This window comes from Petaurus breviceps, unplaced genomic scaffold (genome assembly GCF_028583685.1).
Source record: "Petaurus breviceps papuanus isolate PSGF00001 unplaced genomic scaffold, PetGlider_PUasm1.0 90845, whole genome shotgun sequence".
Taxonomy (NCBI): Eukaryota; Metazoa; Chordata; class Mammalia; order Diprotodontia; family Petauridae; genus Petaurus; species Petaurus breviceps.
In genome coordinates, this window is record NW_027187359.1 from 22,220,677 (window position 1) to 22,247,436 (window position 26,760).

At 40.6% G+C, this 26,760-nt stretch overlaps 1 protein-coding gene across 3 annotated transcripts in view; it reads left to right on the forward strand.

The window, feature by feature from the left end:
* CMIP (c-Maf inducing protein) overlaps window positions 1-26,760 on the forward strand; it is a 286,600-nt gene that overhangs the window by 152,046 nt on the left and 107,794 nt on the right. For all 3 annotated transcript variants that reach the window (XM_069072236.1, XM_069072235.1, XM_069072237.1), the window contains exon 2: window positions 20,750-20,875. In XM_069072236.1, the coding sequence (XP_068928337.1) occupies window positions 20,750-20,875 (126 nt within the window). The remainder of the gene's footprint in view (window positions 1-20,749; window positions 20,876-26,760) is intronic.

Sequence of the window (26,760 nt, forward strand, 5' to 3'; positions counted from 1 at the left end):
TTTTATCTTATTTTCCTTTTTTTTTTTTTTTGCTGGAGGGGGGAAGGTAGGGCAGTTGGGGTTAAGTGACTTGCCCAAGGTCACATGGCTAGTTTTTGTGTTAAGTGTCTGAGGCTGGATTTGAACTCAGGTCCTTCTGACTCCAGGGCCTGTGCTGTATTCACTGTGCCACCTAGCTGCCCCTACCAACACATTTTTTTTTAAAAGCAATTGGGGTTAAGTAACTTGCCCAAGGTTACACGGCCAGTTTTGTGTGTGTGTGTGTGGGGGGGGGTGTTAAGTGTCTGAGGCTGGAACCGATCCTGGGTCCTCCCGACTCCAGGGCTAGAGCTCTACTCACTACACCACCTAGCCGCCCCTACCAACACATTTTTTAAACGTTAAAGTTGGTTAACCCTTGTTATGGCACAGAATCTGGGGGCTCTTAAACCCCTATGTTTCAAGATAGGTTTTCTAGTGCCTCAGTGATAGTAGTACCTTCTCTCTGTGTTTATCTCCAATTTATTTTGTATATCTCTTATTTGTACACAGTTGTTTGCCTCTTGTCTCTCCCATTAGACTGTGATTTCCTTGAGGGTAGGGACTGTTTCTGTCTTTGTATCCCAAATGTTTAACACAGTGACTGGCACCTAGCAGACACTTAAATGCTTGATGACTTGATTTGACAATGTTCATATCTTTTCAATATACCAGGCTTTGGGATTCAGTTCATCCTAAGGAGAGTTTTTATAATCTGGTTCTTTGTGAAAATCATTGTATCTATATGGAACCTTGACGTAACCATATAGTTATTGGTTCATACAACTTAGAAATAGAAGAGGAATTAGAATATTGATTCTCACCCTCTTATATTGTATTCAGCATTTGCAAATACATGTGAATGTATGAGAGTCTCCCACCTCTCCCTGCTCCCAAGCTTCCTCCAGACAAAGAACTATGGGGATTAAAATTGTCCAACCTACAATAAAAGAGACTGAGGCAGAGCTCAGAGCCAGTGGCACTTTATTAGAGATATTCAATAATAATACTGATACCATTCCATTAATGATTACTCTTTGGGTTTGTTCATTCTGCCAATCCCCTGTGGAGAAGAAAGTTCAAGGATTACTATCCCCATATTATAGATAATAAAACCAAAGCTCAGGGACATGATCATTTGTGCAAAGTTACCCAGCTAGTTGGTGTTGAGTTTAACAGAAACTCAGGACTCTCTTGACTCTTTTTTGTATCATGCTAGTCGTTCTCCCTAGATCCTGAATACTGGGATATGGGTTTTCTTTACATCTTCTTATGCCCATGGTGACCACAATTAGAAGGACACAGTCCTGGAAATTTTGACCTTATGCTCTGTTATTAATCCTCTTTAGTCACTTGACCATAAAAGGGGAGGGGCTGCCATGACTGGGATAATGATTAATGAGTCTAAGAAAATGTCTGATGTGCTCTCTATGGAGCACAGCCAATAAAATAGCTAGGATATGATAAATCAACCCAGGCACTTAGGCTTATGACCTAAGAGAAATCTGGGTAGAGCCTCTGAGAAGTAGGCAGCAGGCCTAAGGAGGAAGAGTCCATGATCTTGTACCCAGAAACCCAAGACTGCTTCTCCTTGAAATTGAGCCCTGAAGAGTTTGAGGTTAAGCACGAGGGACAGAGATTTGTGAGTCTTGGTCTAACTGCATTCCAGCTAAGCCTAAGTGGTTTTTAAATGGTATTTTTGGCATTATCTTCTATGCATCTTCAGTACTCCAAAAAATTGGGGTTAGTGAAAAGGGTCTTAGAGATGTGTGGGTTCAGTAACCATATTAAGAAAGTCATAGAGTCTAGAACAAAGAAGGTGATAATGCTGATGTCCTCTTCCCTGATTAGATTAAATCTATAGTATTGTATTCAGTTCTTGTTGCTATATTTTAGGTTACATTAGGAATATTAATAAAGGTCTATAGAGTATCTATAGAGATTTGTAGGTTTGGGTAGTGAGCCATAAGAGGATGAGTTAAGGAAACTAAGGATGTTGAGACTAGAGAGGAGCAGAATAGGGACGTGCATGACAGAGATTTTTTTTTTTGCCTTTTTTTTTTTGGAGGGCAATTGGGGTTAAGTGACTTGCCCAAGGTCACATGGCTAGTTCTGTGTTAAGTGTCTGAGGCCGGATTTGAACTCAGGTCCTCCTGACTCCAGGGCTGGTGCTCTATTCACTGTACCACCTAGCTGCCCTGTGACAGTGATTTTTATAAAAGGATGTAATGTGGAAGAGGGTTAAGGCTTTCTTCTTGGGCCCACAAGACACAGCTCGGAGCATTGGTTCCAAAACAGGCTGGATTTCCAAACCTCATAGAGTCATTTTATTTCAAATATCCTGTGATTTCATCAGTTGTGGCCTCTTTCTATTGACGCAGATCCCAACCCTTCTACGTGGTTTCCTGAGTTGCTGTGGCCAAATAATTTATCCCTTGGTGGCATATCTTTTGCTGAAGAGTCTCTTCCCATTTATCTAGGCTGAACCTCAAATGACACAGTCCATAGCACCATAGTATTCAAGGCTTTTCCGGCTTTGTAGAACCTGTTAGAGCTTGTACTGTGTTGGCATAGTCTTTGAGAAATAACTCATGGTTCTCTGTGCATCAGATGAGACATTGGAAGATGAATTTGTTCAACTAATCACTAAATATTTGTCAACCACTTATTATATAACACTGATTTTCTTTTTGGTGGGATTTTCCTAGAAATTTTGTTTGTGGGACAGCTTGGAAAGTATTTCTGACAGGTTGATCCTTTTGTTCCCTGAGGCCTCCCGTTTCAAAAACAACTGGAAGGCAAAGTATATCAGGAGGAGGAGGGGTAGGTGGCATGAGATATTTTGCAGAGTAATGGTTATATATTGCACAAACTATTAAAAAATTTATATTTATATGTTAACATTCCCCTTGGTTGCCACATCAAACCAAACCAAAGTTTGAACCTCATGTTAAATTCTTCTCTTTTATCTTTACAACCTTGCTATATATATATTTTAAAAAAAATTTTTTTTAAATGAAGATCTGCTTCCTCTTATTCCCACCTTCCCCAGTGAGAAAGCAAGAAAAACAAAATCCCCAGTTACATACATGTAACAACCTCATTATACATTATACCCGCTTCCATGCCAGTCATCTAGCCAAATTGTTCTCTCTGTACCTCATACATGGCACATCATTTCCTGTCGTATCCTTCGCTGTGGCTTTGTGCTGGCTATCCTCCCATTCCTGGAATGTACTTTGCATCATAGCAAATTCTTCTTTTCTTTCAAGACTCAATGCCAGCTTCTACAAGAATCTGTCCTTGGTAACAACTGTGTGTACTCACCCTCACAACTTACTAAGTTGTGTGACCCTGGTTAAGTCTCTTAACCTCTGTCTGTCTCAGTTTCCTCAACAGTAAAATGAGAATACTAATAATGCCTACTTCCTAGAGCTGTGATGATCAAATGAGGTAATATTTATTAAGGGCCTAGCACAGTATCTGGTACTTAATAAATGTTTGTTCCTTTCTGCCCTTGCCTTTAAAAGAACTTTGAGGCTTTCTCTATGCGGTATGTGTACCTCTCTTAGTATAGACTCAGGGACAGGGCAGTGTCATGCTGAGAGAAATAGCCTTTGGACCCTGGGTTGGGGGGGAAGATGTCTCCTTATTGCTTAGATGTGAGGTCCCACAATGAGGGAAGGGTGTGTACTAGGATACTTTCTGCAATCCACATCCAAAAATATAGAAGGTGATGCCATATAGATATGCATAGGCAAGAAATAAGCAATCTCTGTAATGAATTTTCCAAATGCCCACATGAGGTTTAGGGACATTAGTGACCTTTTGGAGTTCATATAGGGATGAATTGTTGATTCTCATCTCTCTTTTTTTTTTTTTGACCATCTATAAAGATTAATTTTATTTTTTTTTTAATTTTTCAAATGCATTATTAACTTCTGATTTACATCATTCATTTCTGCCGGATTTTGAATTACAAATTTCCTCCCCAGTTTTCCCCTATCCACTGCCCCAAAATAGCAGTCCCACAGGATATCCCCTCCTCCAATCTGCTCTCTCCCATATTTTCTCCCATACCCCTTTCGACTTTTCCAGTAGGGCATGGTGGATCTCTATGCCCCAGTGCCTGTATGTCTTATTTCCCAATTACATGTAAAATAGTATTAATAATAGTGTGTGTGTGTGTATATATATATATATATATATATATATATATATATATTTGAATATTTGATTTTAGAACTTTGAATTCCAGATTCATTCCCTTCCTCCCTTGTCACTCACCCTTACTGGGAAAATAAGCAGTTCAGTATAGGTTGTACATGTGTGGCTAATGCAAAACAATAACATAGTAGATATATTGTAAAAGATTGGCTATATTCCCCTCCCTCCTATCCCACCTCCCACTTGTTCTATTCTCTAATTTGATCCCGTCCCTTTTCAAAAGTGGTACTTCCAACTTCCCTCCCCCTCAGCCTGCCCTCCCTTCCATTATATAATCCCCCCTCTCATCCCCTTACCCCCCTACTCTCCTGGAGGGTGAGACACCCTATTTAGTGTGTATTTCATTCCCTCTTCAAGCCAAATTCAATAGGAATAAGATTGACCCATTCCCTTTTGCCTTCCTATTCTTCCCCTCCATCGTAACCATTTTCCCTTGCCTCTTCTATATGAGATAGTTTACCCCATTCTGTCTCTCCCCATCTCCTCTCATTATATTCCTCTCTCACCTCTTAATTTCACCTTTTAAGTATCATCCCTTCCTGTTAAATTGTTCCTGTGCCCTCTAACTATGTATACCTGTAAACATATATACACACATTCACATATGTATTCATATGCCCATATACCCTCATATATAGACACATATATATTTCTATTCCCTTCAACTACTGAGGAAGGTTTTATAAGTTGCAATTATTGTTTTTCCATGTAGGAATGTTAATAGTTGAACTTTGATAAGTTCCTTATGATTTCTTTTCCCTGTTTACCTTCTCATGCTTCTCTTGCTTCTTGTATCTGAATGTCAAATTTTCTATTCAACTTTGTTTTTTTCAGCAAGAATGCTTGAAAGTCCTCTATTCCACTGAATGACCATATTTTCCCCTGAAACATGATACTCAGTTTTGCTGGGTAGGTGACTCTTGGTTTTAATCCCAGCTCCTTTGGCCTATGGAATATCATATTCTAAGCCCTTCGATCCCTCAGTGTAGAAGCTGCCAGATCCTGGGTTATCCTGATTGTGTTTCCACAATATCCAAATTGTTTCTTCCCGGCTGCTTGTAATATTCTCTCCTTAATCTGGGAATTCCAGAACCTGGCTATAATATTCCTAGGAGTTTTCTTTTTGGGATCTTTTTCAGGAGGTGATCAGTGGATTCTTTCAACCTCTGTTTTGCCCTCTGGTTCTAAAACATCAGGGCAGTTTTCTTTGAGAACTTCCTGGAGGATGATTTCTAGGTTCTTACTTGGATCATGGCTTTCAGGTAGTCCAATAATTTTTAAATTATCTCTCCTGGATGTATTTTCCAGGTCAGTGGTTTTTCCCATGCGATATTTCACATTGCCTTTTATTCTTTCATTTGTTTGGATCTGTTTAAGAGCATCTTGATTTCTCATAAAGTCATTAGCTTCCATTTGCTCCAATCTAATTCTAAAGGAATGATTCTCCTCGGTGAGCTTTTGAGATTCTTTTTCCATCTGGCAAATTCGGCTTTTTAAGGCATTCTTCTCCTCATTGCCTTTTTGAGCCTCTTTTGCCATTTGAGTTAGTTTTTTTTTAAGGTATTATTTTCCTCAGTCAGGCTGGTGACTCTCATTTCGTAATTTTCTTGCATCGTTCTCATTTCTCTTCCTAGTTTTGCCTCCACTTCTCTTATCTGCTTCTTAAGGTCCTTTGTGGCCTGTAACCAGCTCATATTTTCCTTTGAAGCTTTTGGTGCAAGAGTTCTGACTTCACTGTCTTCCTCCTGTTCCATGCTTTGATCCTTTTTGTCCCCAAAATAGGAGTGTAATGTTGGAATCTTCTGTCTGCTTTGTTTCCTTTGCCTGCTCATTTTGCCACTCAATGATTTGACTTTTGGGCTTTTTGCCACAGTAGGACTCTGCCACCAGACAGGGGAGTTTTCATCCCAAACGCTGGGGTTTTCTCAGCTGCCGGAGGTATTAGATGGGTGCCCTCTCTGAGGTCTCCACACGCTCTGGCAAGCTGGACACACACCCCAGGACCTCCACCCTAGACTGCAATCCAGATCTAAGCAGGTTAAAGCAAGAGCGATTACCCCTCAGACTGGTGCTTGGTCCTCCTACACTCTGCAGGCCAGGAGCTGAAGATGCCACATGGCACTGGCTGGCTGTGCCGGAGTCTCAGCAGCTTCTCTCCCCGGGGGCAAAAGCCATGCACTCCCACTTACTGGGGCCCAAAGTCCAGACTGCACTGACCTCTTGCTTTGTCCTTCGCATCTATGTGTTGATAATTCTGGAAACAGCCACAGCTGCTGCTGATCTGGAGTCCCTCCAGCCGGCGGCTGATCAGACCCGCCCTGGGGCTAAAGCCTTGGTGTGGGCCTGGGCTTGGCTCCCAGAGCGCTGTGCTGGCCAATTCCTGCCAGCCTGCCGGGCTGTCCTCAGCAGGAGGTTAGCTTCTCTGTGTCATTTTTTGGGTTCTGCAGCTCCAAAGTTTGTTCAGAGTCCCCTTTTTACATGGATTGGGGAAGGTGGAAGGCAGAGCAGTGGGGAGGTTCTGCTTCTACTCCACCATCTTGACAGAACAGTCTTTTTCTGATTCTCATTTCTTCTAAAGACAGAAAAAGTAGTACTGTGGATTATGTGTTATGACATCTTCATCTCAAATAAATGTAAAATATTACAGGTTTAGCCCAGCCCGAAGACATATAGGTAGACTAGACTGTGCTTTCCAAGAAGAGAATTTTTTGGCTTAGGCAGAATGAGGAGCAAAGCATTTCTGTTCATGCAGTGTGTTACTATCACAGCAGCTGAAAGGGGACTCATAGGCTAAGGCTATATAGGAATTATCTTCCCCAACAATTGGTTTTCCACTCTCTACTCCCGTCTCACTCTTTTGATATTTCTAATATTAGGAGGTTTTTCTTCACATGGAGGCAAAATCTATCTCTCTGTAACTTCCTCCCATTACTTCTGGACCATGCAGAAGAAGCCCTTGTCCACGTGACAGTCCTTCACATACTTTAAAAGAGCTATCATATTTTCCTGTAAATTTTGCCTTCTCCAAATTAAGCTCTCTTAGTTCCTCCAATTGATCCTTATAACTTATAAACTGCTTTCCAGTTTACTTACCACCCTGGTTGCCTTTGTCACATGTGCTAGTTTGTTATTATCTTCCTAAAATTTGGCGTGCAGAACTGAACATAATAATACATATAAGCCCTCACTGGCTTACATGCAACTTTTCACAAATTAAATATCAGTGAATGATAGCAGGATTTTGTTATTTAAAAGGCATACATTTACAAAACTATTATTAAAAAGTATCCACCCTTGCATGTCTTCTCTTTCCCTTCCCTCTTTTCCCCCCACATTGTGACCTAGGCTGACACCTGGTCTTAGAGCACTAGTTCTACAGTACAGAAGTACTCTTTTACTTTACTAATTATCCAGCTGGACTGAGACCCTGTAGTCTTAGTCCTGGTAGAAAGAAGGGTCAGAGGGAGGATGGTTGTATGTGGGAGTGAGTAGGTGTAGCAGCAAGCACCCCAGCATCCCCAGGTAGCTGCCTACACAGGTTCTTAGATCTGCTTTTCTAAAGGAAAGCAACTCAAAATGGGTTAACAAGTTTACTTTAATCAGTCAAATATTTATCGTTTACCTAGTTCAGGGGAAAAAGATCAGCACCCTGAATTTCAGAGTATATAGACAGAAGTTACAAGACAGAGAAACAGATCAAGCAGACAGGCTTCCAAACTGTCCACCCATTACATCCATACCAAATCACAGTTATCAGAGAGGGAAGTATCAGCATCTGGGTTTTCAAAGCCAGGGGGTGGGTTCTCAACAGATGCTCAGAATTTCATCTGGTCAAGTCACACAACACTTCTCAAAGTGAGCCCCAAAGCAAAAAAAAAAAAAGCCTCACATCAGGGATTATATAGTCTTCTCCTGGGTCAGAGCATGTAACCACCCTCTTGACCCACTGCCCAATCACACAGCTTCAAGGTGTGGGCATTCCTGAAAACCAAGCCTCCTGCCACAGGTTCCATGTGACCACATTCAGCCTATTAGGGGGCAGACTATATTTTCAAATCAAGGAAGGTTCTCTGAGTCTCTTAAGCCTATCAAAGGGCCTAGGGGCAGGGAAGATCTTTAAATTTGCATTTCCATTACAGTAGGTGGATGGGTGGGTAAATTAATAGATTAGTCAATTAGAATATGACTAGAGAGGAAGAATGGATATGCTTCTCTTCTGCCTAGACTTCCTAGTTTTACACCTATCATGGTATTTAAAGGGTTGGGAAGCCCTGTAATCACTGTTTTTTCTCAGTGCTCCAAAGGACATTAGAAATTTGGGTGAAGTTACATGCTTGTTCAAGAAATTGAACCCATTAGAAATGGGTTCAATAATGGATAGAAGAAGCGTATCGTGTCCATTGGTGGACAGGGATTTTGGCAGAGAGGCCAATAGAGGGAGCTGTGCCTCCTTTTCCAAAATGCCCAGATTGTAGAGTGGGGTGGCCCCAAATTTCCCCTCCCGGTTTTCAAGAAGGAGAGAACTTTGTGTTCCAGAGATATCCAGTGGTTAAATGTCAAATGAACAGGAAAAAGTGAAGTGTAATACAAGACAGGCACTGTTATCAGTCAGGTCTTTGCTGGCTTCTGATTATTTCAAGTAGAGTTAGAGATCATTTTGGTTCTGGATACCTGTGTGACACACTGTCTGGTGCTCTATACCCCAAATGATACAATTTTTGGAGCAAATGCCTCCTAACATGTCCCTATGGGATGGGGGGGGTGGGGCATGTGCTTTTGTGGCTGTGGCCGGGGCATAAGTGTTACCCATTAGGCATTCCCTAAGGGGCCTTCAGTAAGGCATGCTGCATGAAACATAGGAAAACATTACTGGTAAACAGGAGATAAAAATGTTCTTGAAAAAGTCACTTAATCAAATCATTCAACAAACATGGAGACAACAGAGAAAGGTTACATGTCTTTCAGTGTACTTCCTGTGTAAAATGTTTTTTATCAAGCTTTATTCTGGGGCTTAAACCAGCCTATCTATCCTGTCCTACCTTCTGCTGTCCAACATTCTGCTGATTATAATCTGTTTTCCTTTGTGAGATGAACAGTGGGCATTACATATTCTAACAGATTTTTTGAAAGTGAGTCTCCTTGGATGTCAGAAATCTAGAGCAAGTAGACCAGGTTGTGCTGGGAAGAGCTTTAGGATGACTTGTGGAGGGGAGGAAGCCTTCAGGCTGAGAAAAGCTATGAGCCCTTGGGTATTCAGTTCTGACTATTCCTGGCTTGTTTCACCTCTGACATGGTTCAGCTCCTGATTCACCAAATTACTTTATCGCTTCCTTCAGCCTAACAATCATGACAACTAACAGTAGTGACAGCAACAAGCATTTAAGTGCTGACTATATACCAGGCACTGGACTAAATGCTGGATAGAACACCAGGCTTGGAGTCAGAAACACTGAGTTCAGATCTACTCTCAGACACTTCCTAGCTACATGACCCTGGTAAAGTAATTTCATCTCTAAGTTCCCTCTTCTGTAAAATGGGGACAGTAGCACCTACCTCCAAGGGTTGCTGTGAGAATCAAATGAAATCAGATTTGTAAAGCACTTAGCAAAGTGCCTGGCATGTAGTAGACACTTAATAAATGTTTGTTCCCTTCCTCTTCCCTGGCCCCCTTTCTTTAGTAAGGTGATGAGACAATTTTTTTTTCTGTTAGCTTGATTTGTCTGAGAATATTTTTAGCCAGTCTTCCATTGCCAGCCACCTCTTAGGCAGACAGAGCCTGTGCCAAGCAGGGCCAATATCCCCTCCTGGTACCTATTTCTTAGTTAACTTCCTTGAATAGGGAGGAGATTAAATCCAGGCCTGTTATAGTTATTGGGCTGACAGTAACAACAGACTCTGCAACTCCTGTTATTTACTCCTGAAGACTTGGCTGGGGAAAATATATGTGTGTGTATATACACAATGTATATGTATTTTTTTCCCTCTCTACAAGTTGTATACTCAAACCTCGAGAATAAGTGTAGATCTTGGTTGTTTTTATCCTGGTAAAAGCTTCTTCCAATTGTGTGTTGAGTGTCTGCCCCTTTACCTCCTTCCTTCCTGTCTCTCTTGGAAATTAGGCAGGAGAGCCTGAGTACATGATGATTTGAGTAAGAAGACTCAACCCCTCCTCCTATGAACTGCTGACGTCATGATTCATGCTTCTCTTTTAGGAAGTTTCCCATGGAAACAAGTGGGCAGAGTTTGGCTTGGTGGAGCCTGCTCACCAGAAAGGCAGGAGGGAAAAGATGAGGGCCTCAAAACTTGGTCTTTGTGTTCTGAGAATTCAGGGATTGTCTTTGTAAGAGGTGCTTTCATTGGATATCACACAACTTCACCATTCCCCAGCCTCTGTCCTCCAATTTGTTCCCTTGATGGTATGGTGGGAAGAACCTTGACTTACAGTTAGGAATTTTCTGTCCGAGCTTTATGGGACTTTGCCACCAGCTCACCTTGGACAAGTCACTTTCTTCTTTGGCATCAGTTTTCCCATCTGTAACAGGAGTGGACTAGATGATTTTTGCTGACCATTCTTGGACTGATATATGATTCTGTGACTTTTAAAAGATATCATACTGCTCACTGCTTGGTTCTGTGAGGAAGAACTCTGTCTTTTGAGAATATGTAAATGATGATGCTCAATGAATAGTGGGTAGAGGACCAGGGATTCTTCTCCTTCAACTCAGCATTGTTGAGGGATTTCTTAATTTTTCTGGACAATGGACTGTGCTGTAATTTTATCTGAATTACTTGGAACTGTGTTCCCTCTATACTTTTTTTCCCTCAAGGACCTTCCCTTCTTTTTCTGCTCTTCTGTCTCTGAGATCTATTGCCTTTATGTGCATGGTTCTTTGCTATGCTGCTGTTTGGTATCTGTGGTATCTTTTTTTTTTACTTGGATTTCAGGTTTGATGGTCCTAGTCCTTGGTTATATGATAATTCATTTTAGCGAACAATTTGGGAATCTTTCATTAGGCTTATCTTATGTGTAGGGCACTGTGCTCGGGGCTGGGATACAGAGATGAAAAAGTCACAGGGTCCAGAATATCAGAGCTTATAGTCTAGGAGGAGGATTCCATTAGCAGGGGTTATTGTAACTATGTTACAGGGTCAATATGATGAGGGATAAGTCCATCAATAAGCATTTATTAAGTGCTTACTATGTTCCAAGCATCATACTAGGCATTGAGGATACAAATATGAAGAATGAAACAATCCCTATTCTCAAAGAGTGCTTTATGAAATGGAAGGAGTGAACATTTTCAGCTGGGATACCAACCACTTTCTGGAGATGAATGAAGGCCTTTAACTGGGCCTCTAAGACTCTTGGGAGCTAAAGAAGAGGATCTCTGGGATCTGGCTCTGGTAATTTTTCTCATAGTGACCTTGAGTCTCACTATAGCCTCACCAATTTTCTGGTCTTCATGTTCATCCTTGGTTATAATGGTATTCACTAAAGTTTCTGGGACATCCTTGCTTGTGATAAGTCCCACTCAGCAGGAAAGCATAACTATGACCATCAAGATTACACATATATTTGGCCTAGAGTGGGGTAAGAATGTGAGCTGAGAATGAGACAGGAGATGGTCTCACTTTTCAGGTGCAATATCCATCTGAGCTTCACAGAAAGTGGAGCTCATCTAATAGAGGTGCTCTCCACTGGTCACTCACCCAAGGGATGGTGGAATGGAAAGAGCTCTTAGATTCAGATCCTGAGTGGTTAGGGCATTATAGGATGGTGTATCAGCAATGCCATATTCACAATGCCTATAGAGATTGCAAATATGCTGATATAATTATCCATTACAAAATACGTCATGTTTGCCATATGAGGAAATAAACTAGAAAATTTATTAAGATACCAAAAGACTGAGTCCCAAAACCAGAAAGTGAAAGCCATCAGAGTAGTTATGATATTGGCACAGGTAGATAAAGTAGAAAGCACCCACATTTTCAAGCCTTTAAAACAGAACAGGCTACCTCAGGCAAAGGTCCTCCTCTCCCCACGCACAGCAACCACCCAGCGTCCTGGAAGCGCGCTCCCAGCAGCTCCGGCCCCTGGCAGTCCTCAGCAGGAGTCCTTAGCAGAAAGTCCTTAGCAGTCCTAACTCAAAAAGGGCTTCGCGCTGCCACTGCCTCTGCTGCTGCCGCCGCCGTTGCCACCACCGCCAGCCACCGCAGGAACGCTAGCTTGGCTTCCGCTTCCTCTTGCTCCGCCCCTTCCTGCTACGTCAGCAAGTCCAACGGGGCATGGAAGATCTTTAAATCCCATAACCCTTACAGATGGTTATTTACTATCTTTTGCAATCTAGAAAGCTTTATTGTGTCTACTGTGTGCACATAGCATTATGCTGTGGCTCCTGCCTTCAAGAACTTATAAGAATAGTAGGAGGATAAATAAGATAGAAACACTGATAGTTTTAATATTTACTATTCCAAGATAAATGTATTAGAGAGGTACAAAGTGCTATGGTATGTTTCAAAGAGAAGATTGACAAGGGAAATCAGAGCTGATTTTCTGGAGGAGGTGACATTTGAGTTGTTTTAAAAGACTTAGAATGATTATGGGGCGAATGAGGAGAGAGGACATTCCAGGCATAAGGAACAGTGTGAGCACCAGCATAGAAGCAGAAATGTGTGGGGCACTAACTTTATTTGGAGCATAGAGCTCCTAGAGGGGGGAAATAGGAGATAAGGGTAGAAATGTAGGTGATTGAACTAAATGAGCTTAAAGGTTCCTTACTTTAAAAAAAAAAAAATTTATTTAAGGGGCGGCCAGGTGGTGCAGTGAGTAAGAGTGCTGGCCCCAGTGTTGGGAGACCTGGGATCGGTTCCAGCCTCAGATACTCGGCACCTACACAAAAATAACTGGTCGTGTAACCTTGAGCAAGTTACTTAACCCCAATTGCTTTAAAAAAAAATGTATTTATTTACTTTTAGTTTACAGGATTTAATTCCACAATCCCTTTGAGTTCCAAATCCCCCTCCTCCACCCCCCATTGCAGCATGTAATCCAGTATAGGTTCTACAACCTACCTTCATATTAAACATTAGTCAAGTTGTAAGGAAGAGTTATAACCAATGGAGTAAACAATGAGAAAGAAGGAACAAAACAAAACAAGACACAAAAGTGAGAGAGCAAGTAGTTTGCTTCAGTTTACATTTAGACTCTAGTTCTTTTCTCTGGATGTGGATATCCCTTTCTGTCATGAGTCTTTTGGAGTTGTCTTATAACCTTGCATTGCTGAGAGGAGCCCAGTCTATCAAAATCAGTCATCACAGATATGATATGTCTGTAACTGTGTACAAAGTTCTCTTGGTTCTGCTCTTCTCACTCAGCATCAGTTTATATAAGTCTCTCCAGGTTATTATGAAGTCTGTCTGCTCTTCATTTCCTATAGCACCATAGTATTCCATTATATTCATATACCACAGTTTGTTTAGCCATTCCCCAATTGATGAGCATCCCCTTAATTTCCAATTCTTTGTCACCACAAAAAGAGCTGCTACAAATATTTTTGTACACATGGTTCTTCCCTCCCACTTGTATGATATCTTTGGGATACAGCCCTGGAAGTGGTATTACTGGGTCAAAGGGTATGCACATTTTTATAGCCCTTCGGGCATAGTTCCAAATTATGCTCCGGAATGGTTGGATCAGTTCACAACTCCACCATCAATGCATTAGTGTTCCAATTTTCCCACATATTCTCCAGCATTTATCATTTACCTCTTTTGTCATGTTAGCCAGTCTGACAGGTGAGATGTACCTCAGAATTGTTTTGATTTGCATTTCTCTAATCAATAGTGATTTAGAACATTTTTCTTGTGGTTATAGATATCTTTAATTTCTTCCTCTAAAAACTGCCTGTTCATATCTTTTGACCTTTTATCAATTGGGGAGATCCCTTACTTCTTAAAAGACAGTGATTCTATGGGAGCAACTTCTCTGGTACAGAAGTCAAGCTAGGGTTCATCTTCTGAGGTCCCTGGGCCTCATGTCAACACTTCCCCAGAAGGGGAGAGAGCTGGGGCTATTTTTAAACTTTATCTCAGGAAGTTATATAGTTCCTGGTTCTACTGGTCTGTCTGAGGATGGGGAGGGGAAGGAGAGATAGAGGCTTTACGGCAGTAGAGAAGGAGGTACCTTCAAGTAAGAACAGGCAAGGGTGGGAGGTGGAGAGGTGAGAAGGTAAGTCATATTTGTAGCCTTGGCAGGGCAATCAAGTGTCTGAAAGAGTACAGTATTGATCTATTGATTTGGGTTGGATCAGAGGGACATCCTCATTTTCCTCCCTTGGGACTCAGTTTTAGTCATGAATGTTTTATAAAATTCAGTTTAAGTTAGTTTTGCAAACCTCAAAAATAGTGAGCTGAAGATGGCATTTAGCCTTCAGTGTGACTTTGGTTCTCATTCTCTCTAAGGGTTTACAAACCTTCTTTCTTCCTCCTTCAGCCCAGAACAGTGTCTACAATGGAATCTATTGCTTTCAGGAGCCCCAGGAGTTCTGTTAATTTTAACTTGGAGAATTGCCACTTCCTGTCTTGCCTTATGGCCTTCTTAGCCAAATTCTTCTTCAAATGTTTTAAAAATACCTCTATTTTCACTCTTCTCCTCTATCTATCAGGAGAGAATTGGTGAATATTTATTAAATTTATTAAAACAATTATTCACTGAAATTTCATTAAATATAACTTTATTAAATGTTGGAATCTCTGTTTTATGTCTCATCTTCAAGACATACAGTCTTGGTTTCACTGTCACTGGCCTTGTTCTACTCCACTGTCACCAAAAATGTACTTAGCTTTTCCTGGCCTTGCTATCCACTTTATAAGCAATAAACTTGGCTACTTTATCTGTATAAGGAATTGATGTGAACATTGAGTCTTCTGTCCTCCAAAATACACAGACATATGTATTTCCTACCACACCCTGGGCATTTAGGGTTATAAAGCCACTTTTTACTTCTAATCATAATGGGAAATGAGACTCAGCTCTTAAAGTATCACCCAAGGGACCCCAAGTCCCTGCTCTAGCTCTTTCCTTTTGGTCACTGTCTGATTCTCTTTCCACTTTGTTATACTGTGCTCAGTTTTCTATACAAAGGAAATGTTCCTCTGGCTGGGAAAAACTGGACAAAAATTGTTAGAAGGGAATCAAACACAAGATTGGTAAAGGGAAAAAAATAGAAGATCTGTTAAATTGAAATTAAATTCAAAATGCCAGCCAATCAGCAAACATTTATTAAGGGTCTACTGTGTACTTGGCACAAGAGATACAAATACAAGAAATAAGACATACCTGATAAAGAGCTTACATTCTATCAGAGGGTACAATATGAGCATATGTAAGTATTACAGAATAAATACAAGATAAATACAAGGTAGTTTAGTGAGGGAGCATTAGGAAAGGCTGTGGAGCTGAGCTGCATCTACAAAGGAAAAGAGAAATTTTGAGATGTGGTAGAATATGCCAGTCATGTAGGCTGGCCAGTGGAAAGGTATGGAGATGGAAAAGTGAGTGCTGTGTGTGAGAAACAAAGGGATAGCCCTTTTGACTGGAGTGTAAAGGGAAGGAAGAAGAGTAATATGTCAAAAGCTACTCCCCCCCCCAAAAAAAAAGGAAGTTGCCAGTTCATGAAGTTTGAAATGCTAAACAGAGGAATTTATATTTTATCTTAGAAGTAATAGGGAGCTTCAGGAATTTATTAAGTTAAGGAGTGATATTATCAGAGCAATGCTTAAGGAACATCACTTTAGCCACTATGTGCAAGGTAGATTGGAATCCAGAGAAACTTGGGGCTTGGAAAACCATTTAAGAGGTCATTGTAACAAACTAGACAAAAATTGTCGAGGGACTTAAACTAAAGCAGTGACTGTCTCAGTGGAAAGAAAGTAATTAAATTTGAGAGACCATGCAGAGGTAGAAATGGCAAGATTCAGCAACTGTATGGATATATGGGATGAGGGAGACTGAGGTGTGGGAAGACTAGAAGAGTGGTAATATCTTTCACACAGATAGAGAAATTTGGAAGAGGGATAAGTTTTGAGGAAAAGACAATAAGCTTTGTTTTGGACATGTTAAGTTTGAGATATTTCCAACTAGAAATTCAGTTTGAAATATCCAGTATGCAGTTGGCAAAGCACGACTGAGTCCTGGAGGAGAGAATAAGGTTGACTACGTCTATAAACCATCTGCATAGAGCAAATAATTAGATCTATGAGAACTGAAGAAGTCACCTAGAGAAAAACTGCAGGAAAAGAAGAGGCGAGAGCCCTGGACAGAACCTTTGAGAATATCCACACTTACGGGTCTTGTTAAAGTTAACCAGCAAAAGAGACTGCAGAGTCAGGCAGGTAGGAGAGAGTAGTGTTATGAAAACCAGGTAAGAAAGGAAACAAGCAAGCAAGCATTTATTAAGCACCAGGCACTAGGCCCTTTGCTAAACATTTTGCTAATATTATCTCATTTGATCCTTACAACAACCTTGGGAGATACATACTATTATCACCCCCATTTTACAGTTGAGAAAACTGAGGCAAATAGGGATTAAGTGGCTTGTCCAGGGTCACCACAGCCAGTGTCTGGGGTCAAATATGAACTCAGGTCTTCCTGACTCTAGGACTCCAGGCCCAGTGCTTTATCCACTATATTACTTTGATGGGAGGATCAGAGAGTATCCATAAAGAGAGGTAAGTCAACAGTCTCAGATGATGCATAAAAGTCAAGAAAGATGAAGACTGAGGAAAGGCCATCATTTTTGGCAGTTAAGAGATCACTGCAAACTTTGTTTTGTTTTTAAATTTTATTTTATTTTTAATGAAAATCTCTTTTCTCTCCCTCCTACTCACCCTCATTGGAAAAAATAAAAATAAAATCCTTATAACAAAAATATGTATGCCCAAGGTAAACAAATTCTCTCATTGCTTATATTTAAAAACATGTTTATATATTTCATTATGCATCCTGAATTCATGAGGTGGCATAGCATACTTCATAATTGGCTTTCTGGAATTATAGTTGGTCATTAATCAGAGTTCTTAAGTCTTTCAAAATTGTTTGTCTTAACAATGTTGTTGTGATTGTGTAAATTGTTCTCCTGGTTCTGTGCACTTCCTGTTTTATCAGTTCATACATGTCCTTCTCAAGTTTCTCTAAAACTTCCCCTTTCATCATATTCTTATAGCGCAATATTGTTCTATTGCTTTCATATACTATAATTTGTTCAACGATTCCCCAGTTGATGTGTACCCTCAGTTTCTTTGTCACAACAAAAAGCTGCTATAAATATTTTTGTACATGTGAATTCTTTTCTTTATTTGATCTCTTTAGTGTATTGACCTAGAAGTAGTATTGCTGGGCCAAAGAGTATTATCAACAGTTTCGTAACTTTTTGGACAGTGTTCCAAATTGCTTCCCAGAATGTCTGCTCCACCAGTAGTGCATGAGTGTGCCTGTTTTTCTGTAGCCACTCCAACATTTGCCATTTTTCCTTTTGGCAACTGTTATAATAGGATGAGTGTGAGGTATAATTTTAGAGTTGCTTTAATTTGTATTTCTCTAATTATTAGTGTTTACAAGCATTATTTCATATGTCTGTAGATTTGCTGTTAATTTTGGAGAGAACAGTTTTAGTTGAGTGTTGTGGTTGGGAGCCATATTGTAAAGAGTTGAGATGTAAGAGGAGAGGAAGTGGAGGCAATGAACGTAGACAGTTTTTTCCTTAGAGTTTGGTTGAAAAAGGGAGGAGAGATGACAATAACTTGAGGAATTGATAGGGCTTAATGAAGGTGGTTTTAAAGGACAGAGGAGATTTGAATATATTTCTAGGTAGTAGGGAAGGAACCAGTAGATAAGAAGTTGAAAGTTGGAGAGGGGGAAGATTGAGGATGGAGTCTGGTGAAGAGGATGGGTGAGTATTGGCAATAGAGCACATGAAGAGAGTTCAGACTTTTGGAGAAAGATCACCTCTTCATCAGAGAGTGGAGTAATGAAGGAAAGATTGGTGGGAGGACGAGGTCTGGTCTGTAGGTTCTGAGATATAGAGAAGGCTAGAACAGGGAACTCATGATGAATTACCCCTGTTCTCTTAAGTAAACTATGAGGTGAGTTCCTTGACTGAGAAAGGGGAGGGTTGGTGTTAGGAGAGATTTGGGGAAAGAACAGAAAGTTTGGATAGCTTCTATTGGGAATGAGATAGGGTATCAATTATGGAGGAGTAAGAATTGCCTTGTTGCACTGAGAGCCCAGTTGAGATTAGTGAATATAAATTTGTAATGTATGCAGTCAAGCAGGGTTGTGTGACTTCCTTTAGTTCAGTTCAACAGTACTTGAGTAGAAGGCAATTTGATGGAAGTAACCTGAGTCTATGACTTGGCAAGGGATGTGCAGCAAGAGGACAAGGGGGTAAAGATTCAAGGAAAGAGAACAGTGTGGAATTGAATTGCTTTGCTGTTGGGTTGAGATTGATAAGGGAGGATGAACTACATCCCAGGGTACTAAAATTTGCAAGTGTGACTAATTTTCAGAGAGGAAGAAAGTGAATATTTCAAACTATAGAGTTAATTTTATGCCAGATCTTGATATAATCCTGGAATATATCATCAAAGGACATATAAGCACTTCAGAAAGGAAGATGTGATCATTAATAGGCAACATTAAAAATAAATCATGCTAGATTAACCTCATTTCCCTTAAAAAAAAAAAGAGGCTACATAATCTTTTGTTTTCAATCAGCCTTCAGTACTTCAAAAGATGATTAATGGTGAGGGAGTATCCTAGGTAACTATTAGTTTAATATGTATCAATAGTGCAAGATGGTAGTCATATTAAGAGAGGTATAGTATCTAAAGCAAAGGAAATAGTCTCAATGTTGTCTTTTCTGATTAGATCACATCTATAGTATGTGTTCAGTTCTGATGACCATTTTAAAGGCAGATTTTAATGAACTGGAGCATGTGCAGAGAAATGTGACCAAGATGAAGAGGAGACTTGAAGGCCATTATATAACATGATGGATTAAAAGAAATGGGGGCACTTAGCTTAGATGAGGGCAGTTATACATGACAGATGAGGGGAATGCTGGAGATGTAGCATTCTTAGGATTTAGAAAGGCAAATGACAAAGTCATTCACCATATTTTAAGAGGTTCAAGAGAAGGATATAATGAAGAATTGACCTCTTCACCAAATGATTGAGGTTGGGAAAGACTGAGAGTGTAGTTAGAGCAAAGATGAGAGCCTAGAAAAATACTGAGGGGTGGAGGAACTGAAGATCATGGTGAGTGAGCATGAAGAAGAGATTTAAGAGTATTATGGCACAGGGAGAGATGGAATGATAAAAGATTTACTACATGATGGAATTTCAGAGTTCTTAAACATGGAACTGGAATGGGAATGGTAGAATTAAGGGTGTGACCACCCCTGTATGTAGGTGAGGTGGAGGAGGGGAGTAGGCTATGGGAATTGATTAGACTAAGGAACTTAATCTTAAAGGTATTTGAGGAAACATCCACGTGTATGTTGAAGGCCTCTGATAAGAGGACAGGACTTAGGATAGAAAGGGAGATTGAGCCAGAAACTGAACTCATTAGGAAAGTGGAGTGGATGAGAGTGAGAGAACATTGTACCCAGTGGTCAAGGTATGAGTAAGCTCATGTCACAGATACTAGAAAGTCTGATAATATTACAAATTTCAAGAACTGTGGATTGGGCCATACTAGAATTCTGAAACTGCTCATCTAGCTATGGAGGAACATGATCAGATAGCTTCTTGTCTGATACAGTGAAACTGATATTTGTCATAACTAGCCAGTAGGACTCTGTTGGGGATAGTAATATGCAGGTTGACAAAGCCAAAGTGATAAAGCCACCTCTGGGGAACCCTTTGCATGTTCCCTGGTTTAAGCCCCTCAGACCCTGACTTTGTGCCAGGCTCCTTTCTCCCTCAGGTACAATAATTTGTATTCAGTTTGTAGTTTACCTACTTGTTCTTGGTAGGTGACTTTGTTGCATTTGTAGGTCCATTGATGCTGACTCCTTACATGGATAATTATCTCTCTGGGACTAAAGGCAGTATGTTGTATTTCTTTCTCCAACTTTTATCACTGGAATGACTGGTACTGTGTTCACTATACAGTTGGACTTTCACTAGAGATTGTGTCCTAGTTGACTTCTCTCTATGGTAGTGTAACAAAGGCCTCCATTTGGAGAGTGGCCTTCATTTGTCATCCTTCTTTCTCTACCAGTAGTATGAGGGAAGTATGATCATTGTGCATTGTGCTCTCTAAGGCGGGCATTGCCAATAGATTAGAGCTATGGTTCTTTTTGAGACTTGGATGGTGCTCATTAGAGCTACTTACCTGACTTATCACAAGGGTAGATGTTGCTATTGGACCCTTAGGATTGAGATCCAATGTTGTCTCCAAATTTGAAACTAATATATGTGTTTTCTCTTTCCTTACAGCCCACTGGGTACATGGAAAACTGTGTTTCCTACAGTGCTATTGAAGATGTTCAGCTGCTGTCCTGGGAGAATGCCCCTAAGTACTGTTTACAGCTCACAATTCCTGGGGGCACAGTCTTACTGCAAGTATGTACAGTAAACAAACATGAACCAGCATTTTTTCCTCTCTTTCCTATCTTTCCTTGGATGGGGGAGGATGCCTTGGGTCAAGATCAAATAACTGGAGATTGGTGTTTTCTGTCTGCTTGTTCTTTTCCCCCAGAGTGAGAGGAAAGACATTAGATGGTTCTCAACTCTGTCATAACAATAGCACAGGCAATAGAATTCTGCTGTAATTGGTGTGGTAGATAACTATATCTGGGTAAGGGGTTGGGTGGTGATAAATAGTTTTTTTTAAGTAGGGGGAAGAATGTCTTCAGCTTTTCTTCAAGAAAAAAGAGAGTTCTATTTCTTTGAATATGCTGAACCTGCTGTGAAAACTTCCTCATCTGGCCCTGTGCTCCCTCAATGCCTATCAGAAGCAAGGCCTACATTGTAACTCTAGGAACCAGTCTGGTTGAGTGGAGCAGAGCCCCAACCTAGGAATTAGGATAGGGTTGGCTCTATCACTAACTCACTGATTCATAACAAAGTCCCTTCCATGAATGGACCTTAGGTTCCTTCTCTTTAAATGAGGTAGTGTAGTGTGGTGGAACAAATCCTAGATTTGGAGTCAGAAAATAAGGATTTAAATCCTGGTTCTGTCTCTTATATTTTATATGACCTTGGTCTGGGAATTGAACTACATGACCTCCAGAGTTCTTTCCCTCCCACTGTAGCTCTGTAATCTATGGTCTTCTCCTGTGTTTAGATTCTTGGGACAGAGGGAGGCTGTGGGCATTTCTTAGCTATGGATACCTAGAGCAATTAGTGAATGAGAATCATAAGTAACCCTCAGAGGGTATGTTTAGGGTGGGGAATGGGGAAGGAGGGTCATGGTGTTACTTACTGGAGGGTCTTTAGGAAGACAAGAAAGGGCTCCCTAAGCTATCTACCTTCCATCTCAGAGCTTCAAGAAATCTTTATTCTGTATCTATGTCCCTAGCAGATGGCTTTCTCAGCCCCAGACAGCCCACATGAGTGCTGAGGAGCAATGTCTGGAACCCCTCCTTATTTAGCATTTCGTAAATTCTGCAGCAGTATATGCATGTGAGCTAGGATCAATGTTCTTCATTATTTGAAAAGATCTATTGTTTCTTCAGTACCACAGTCTTTCATGCTCTGACACAGATCACAGCTGCTCCAGCTCTCAGTAGCTGGTTTTCATGAGTTTCTGCATGTGTTCTTCCCCCCCTTCCTCCAAAAAAAAATGTCTTCCATTGGTGAACCTTCTGGAAATGAACCTTTCGTGATTAGCTGGGCTTGTCTTCAGATGATTGACAGTCCCCAGATCTATGCTTGAATCCTTTCCAGATTGGTAGGATCTTCTAGAGCTCTTGCTTTGCTGGCATAGATTGCAAAATTTGGAGTCTTTTCTGGTACCACAGGACATTAGAGGAGGATTTTTTATTGTTGTTATCATCATCATCATCATCATCATCATCATCATCATCATCGTTATTAATAACAGCAACAATATTGCTCATCTCCCACAACTAGCCTCCTCTCCCCCCACCCCCCACCCCCACCCTTACCCCCTCCTTGGTTTAGGGAGAAGGGAAGGTTAGGTGCTTTTAAAGTAGAGCCCTGGCCCTCCTGACGGGTCTGTATGGGACCACACACTGTATTGTGATGAGTGAAACTTGGCTTTCTGGCAGGGGCTCAATTCTGCAGCCTCCCTTCATGACCAGTTCCACGTCAGGCTCCCCCTGCTGAGCTGACGAACCAGCAGTGAGTAGGAAGAAAAACAGCCCTCAGAGCTCTAAGGAACGGGGAGCTGCCCAGCAGCACTTAGATCCAGAAGGGACCCCCAGTCATGGCTATGGGGATAAACAGCTGTATCTTTTGAGAAAATTACCACCACCACTTCCACCCTTGGTCAGTGTTACTGTGCTCTGTAGGGTGGGGAGTGAAGAGACAGCCTTCCTCTCACAGAATATGAGAGACATTTTTCTTCCTGCTTTACAATCCAGGTGGGTGCTGCTTTCTCTTACCATCCTGCTTCCATTCCCTTGTCTTTTTCACCTCGGCCTCTCGGCTCTGCGTGTTAAGCTGTTTGCCTTGCTTTATAGCTAACCAATCTTATTCCCTTCTCCCCACACTCTCCTTCTCTTCCTCCTCCTGCTGCTGCTGCTGCCTCCTTACCCATTGTGGAATCAAGAATTGCTGTGTGTGGTTATGTAAATCAGTCTATTAGAGCTAGACTCCTGTTGCGAGAGGGTTTCCAGTCAAGTTACAGAGGCACAGCTGAGGATCTACAGCAGGAGAGGTGCTAGAATTCTCTGTGGTTGAGAAGAGTATTCATTGAGGAGATTTGTTGGGGAAAGAGGGAATGCTTTCTCAGAATTTTTGTCTCCATTTCTGACTTTTTGTCTTAGACTGACTATAGTTTGTCATATAACAGTGTGTCAAACATTATAATAGAACATGGTAATTGTATAGGATAATCTTGTAGCATTTATTGAATAAATTATAATGCACTGTCACATTAGGGATATAGTAGTATAGTCTTAGATGTGAAAATCTTCCTCTGTGATAACTGAAACGTTCCAAAATTATACAGCCTTGGGCTATACAATATTTGGGGTGGGTGTGGTAACTGATATTTGCTATTGGGCCATATAGAAGCTCTTCATTTGAAGGCAAAAGAGAACAGCATTCAAGTACCTAGTAATGGAATGAAAATAGACTGAGCCTGATGCTACACTGTCTTTGGACCCCTGTCATGGGCTTTCTTTAAGGTACCTTGTCTTATAACCTTAACCTCTCCCCTGCCCTGCAAGGGGTTCTGGAAATTGTAGTGTTCAACATGAATCCTACTCTATAAAGAAGAGTAGTATACAGTCTTAGCAGGTCTCAACATTCCTAGCTATCACCCACCTCCATCCCTTTGCTTATGACTAGAATATATTTCTTTATTTCATCATCCTAGAATCACTCTCTGTCTTCCTAAAAGGTTTAGCTCATATGCCACTTCCTATGGGAAACCTTTATTTTTCTCAGGTTATTCGTGCTCTCTACTTCCTCCCATTTTTGTATTTATACTTACAGGTTTACATTTTGTATCCCAGTAATAGAAAGAAAGCCCCTTGTCCTATCATAAAATAATTGTTCTAGAGTTGAAAGGGTTCTCAGATGCCATTTCAGTTCAATTCAATAAGCATTTGTTAAGTGGTTAGGCTGGTGTGGGGAACCTGCAGCCTCAATGTCGCATGTGGCCCTCTAGGTCCTCAAGTGTAGCCCTTGTGAAGTTTGGATTCAGGCCTTCAGGCTGCAGATTCCCCACCCCTGGGTTAGGCAATGAGGATACAAAAATAAATATAAAAACAATTCTTACCCTCAAGGAGTTTACATTTTACTGGGGGAAAAACATTTTACAGATAAGTAAATACAGAATACGTAAAAAAGTCAGCACACAACGCTTTCCTGTGTAGGGAGAACCACTACCAATTGTGGGCATCAGGAAAGGCCTTATGTAGAAGCTAGCACTTGAAAGGTGCTAGAAATTCCAAGAAGATAACTGGAAAGGGAGATCATTTCAGCTATGGTTAACGGTCTTTGCAAAAGTAGGAAGGCCAGAGATTAAATGGTGTGTACTGGCAATGGCCAGAAGGTTTTATTTGAACAGTATAGTTCATGAAGGGGAATAATGGAAAATGTTGGAAAGATAGATTGGAGCCAGATTGTAAAGGGCTTTAAATGCCAATGCCTAGTATATTGCCTTGCACATAGTAAGGGCTTCATAAATTCTTGCTGGATTATATTGTATTGCATTTGAACTATCTTTTATTCTAAGTGGGTTTTTTTTGTTTTGTTTTGTTTTTTAAGGCTAGACTACTTCCCTCTGCCACCAGCCTTGTTCCAACAGGTTATATAGTGAACACAGCTATATCCAGCCCCTGACTTTCTTGCAATGACAGTAGGCTTTCATGGGAACCCATGTTATAGTTCTTGGAGCTGGTCTGTCAACATTTCATGTAGCAAAAGGAGTTCATTACACAAATGTACATTCTGTTCTCCATAGATTCTGCTGCCTCCTGTGACCATGCCCAAACACCCTTGCCCAGATACAATGTAGATAGCTGTCACCATCTGCTAAAAAGGCCAGATTGGAGAAGCACAGAATTTTCATACAAACCTATTGGTCATCTTTTAGGCATTCTTTGGTTTATCGTTGTCCTACAAATGTCACTTAACACCTATGGCTATAGCAAGGATGTTTGTCTCCACAAGTCCCCAAAACACAGATCTAATTATGTTATTCTTCTACGCAAAAATCGTCAATGGGTCCCTGTTGCCTGTAGGATAAAAAAAATTTTTTTTTAATCTTCAATATACGATTTAAAGCCCTTCACAATCTGACTTTCACCTGCATTTCCAGAGTTATTTCATATTATTCTGCTGTATGTACTCTGTTCTGCCAGCTGTTTCCCACCACAATGTCCCATCTCCTTTTCTGTTCCTTTGCACAAATGATTCCCCCATATCTGAAATATATACCTTCTTCACCCTTGTTTAATACAGTGATTCTTAAATTGTGTCCAGTGGACCTCTGGGGGTTTTTCAGGTCCTTTTAGGGGATCTGAGAGGTCAAAACTATTTTCATAGTAGTATGAAGATGTTGTTTGCCTATTAAAATAGTCACTTTTCCAACAATGTATCTGTGTAAGGTCGAATTTTCTTCATGTACTTCAACCAAAGTAACATTGCAATAGATTGAATGCAGAAACAATCTGAGACTCCAGCTGTTTTCCATTAAGTCAGACATTAAAGAGATTTGCAAGAAATGTGTGAAATAATGCCACTCTTCTTACTATTAAAAATATAGTTATTTCTTTAATAAAAAGATTATTTATGTTAACATGTAAGTTTTGTTATTTTAAATGAATTACTACTTTACAAATTTATCAGTTTTAATGTCTAATTCAGAAAATATTGATATAACCTACATACACAAAAACTCTTTGGGGTATGGGGTATTTAGTGATTTTTACATGTGTAAAGGTTCTTGAGACTAAAAAAATTTGAGAACCATTGGTCTAATAGAATCCACAATATAATTCAAAATGCAAATCAGATGACAGCTACTACACAAAGCCCCTCCATTCTGCCATTTCTTAGCATTCTGTCCTTAAATTTACATTGTATTGCTTTTTATATGCCTTGTATTTACTTACTTTTGTGTGTTTGTTGCCTCTCCAGTGGAATATAACCGTCTTGAAGGAAGGTACCATTTTTTGGCTTTTTATTACTAGAGCCTAGACTAATGCCTTAAACATAGTAGGTTTTTTAAAATAACTTTGTTGAATTAAATCTACTCTGTCTGCTTCCCCCTATAGCTTCTCTTTCTGCAGTGTGGTTGTTCTAAGACTTGATTGAGGCACATGATGAGGGAGATGACTTGTTTTTGTACCCTTAAAATGCTATATAAATGTGAGTTGTTGTTATTGTGTTTCACACTCTGATTTTGCTTAGAAGTTATTCACTATGGAATTAATCTCATTTCCTGATCTGATGTAGGTTTTTCTTACCTGGTCCATTCTGTGGCAAGTGAAAATATTACCTCTTTTCTTACCTCTCTTTGCTTTCCCCTAACAAAGGCATTTGGGGCTGGGCAGCTGGCTTAGGAAGCATCCTGTGCCCATATACTCCCTTGGTGCCAGATTTGGCAGGGCTTTCACAAAAAGAGAAAGCCCTCTTTAGGAAGACAGGCAGGCTGTGTGCTAGGGTTACGAAGCCTCTGTTTATTCTATACTTTGGGAAAAGGCCCTTTAGCCTGGAAGCGGATAAAGTTCACTCTGCCTAGTAACAGACAATGTGGATTTTCCAGTGGCACTCACTCACTGGCTGAGATGGCCTGAGCTGCAGATGGC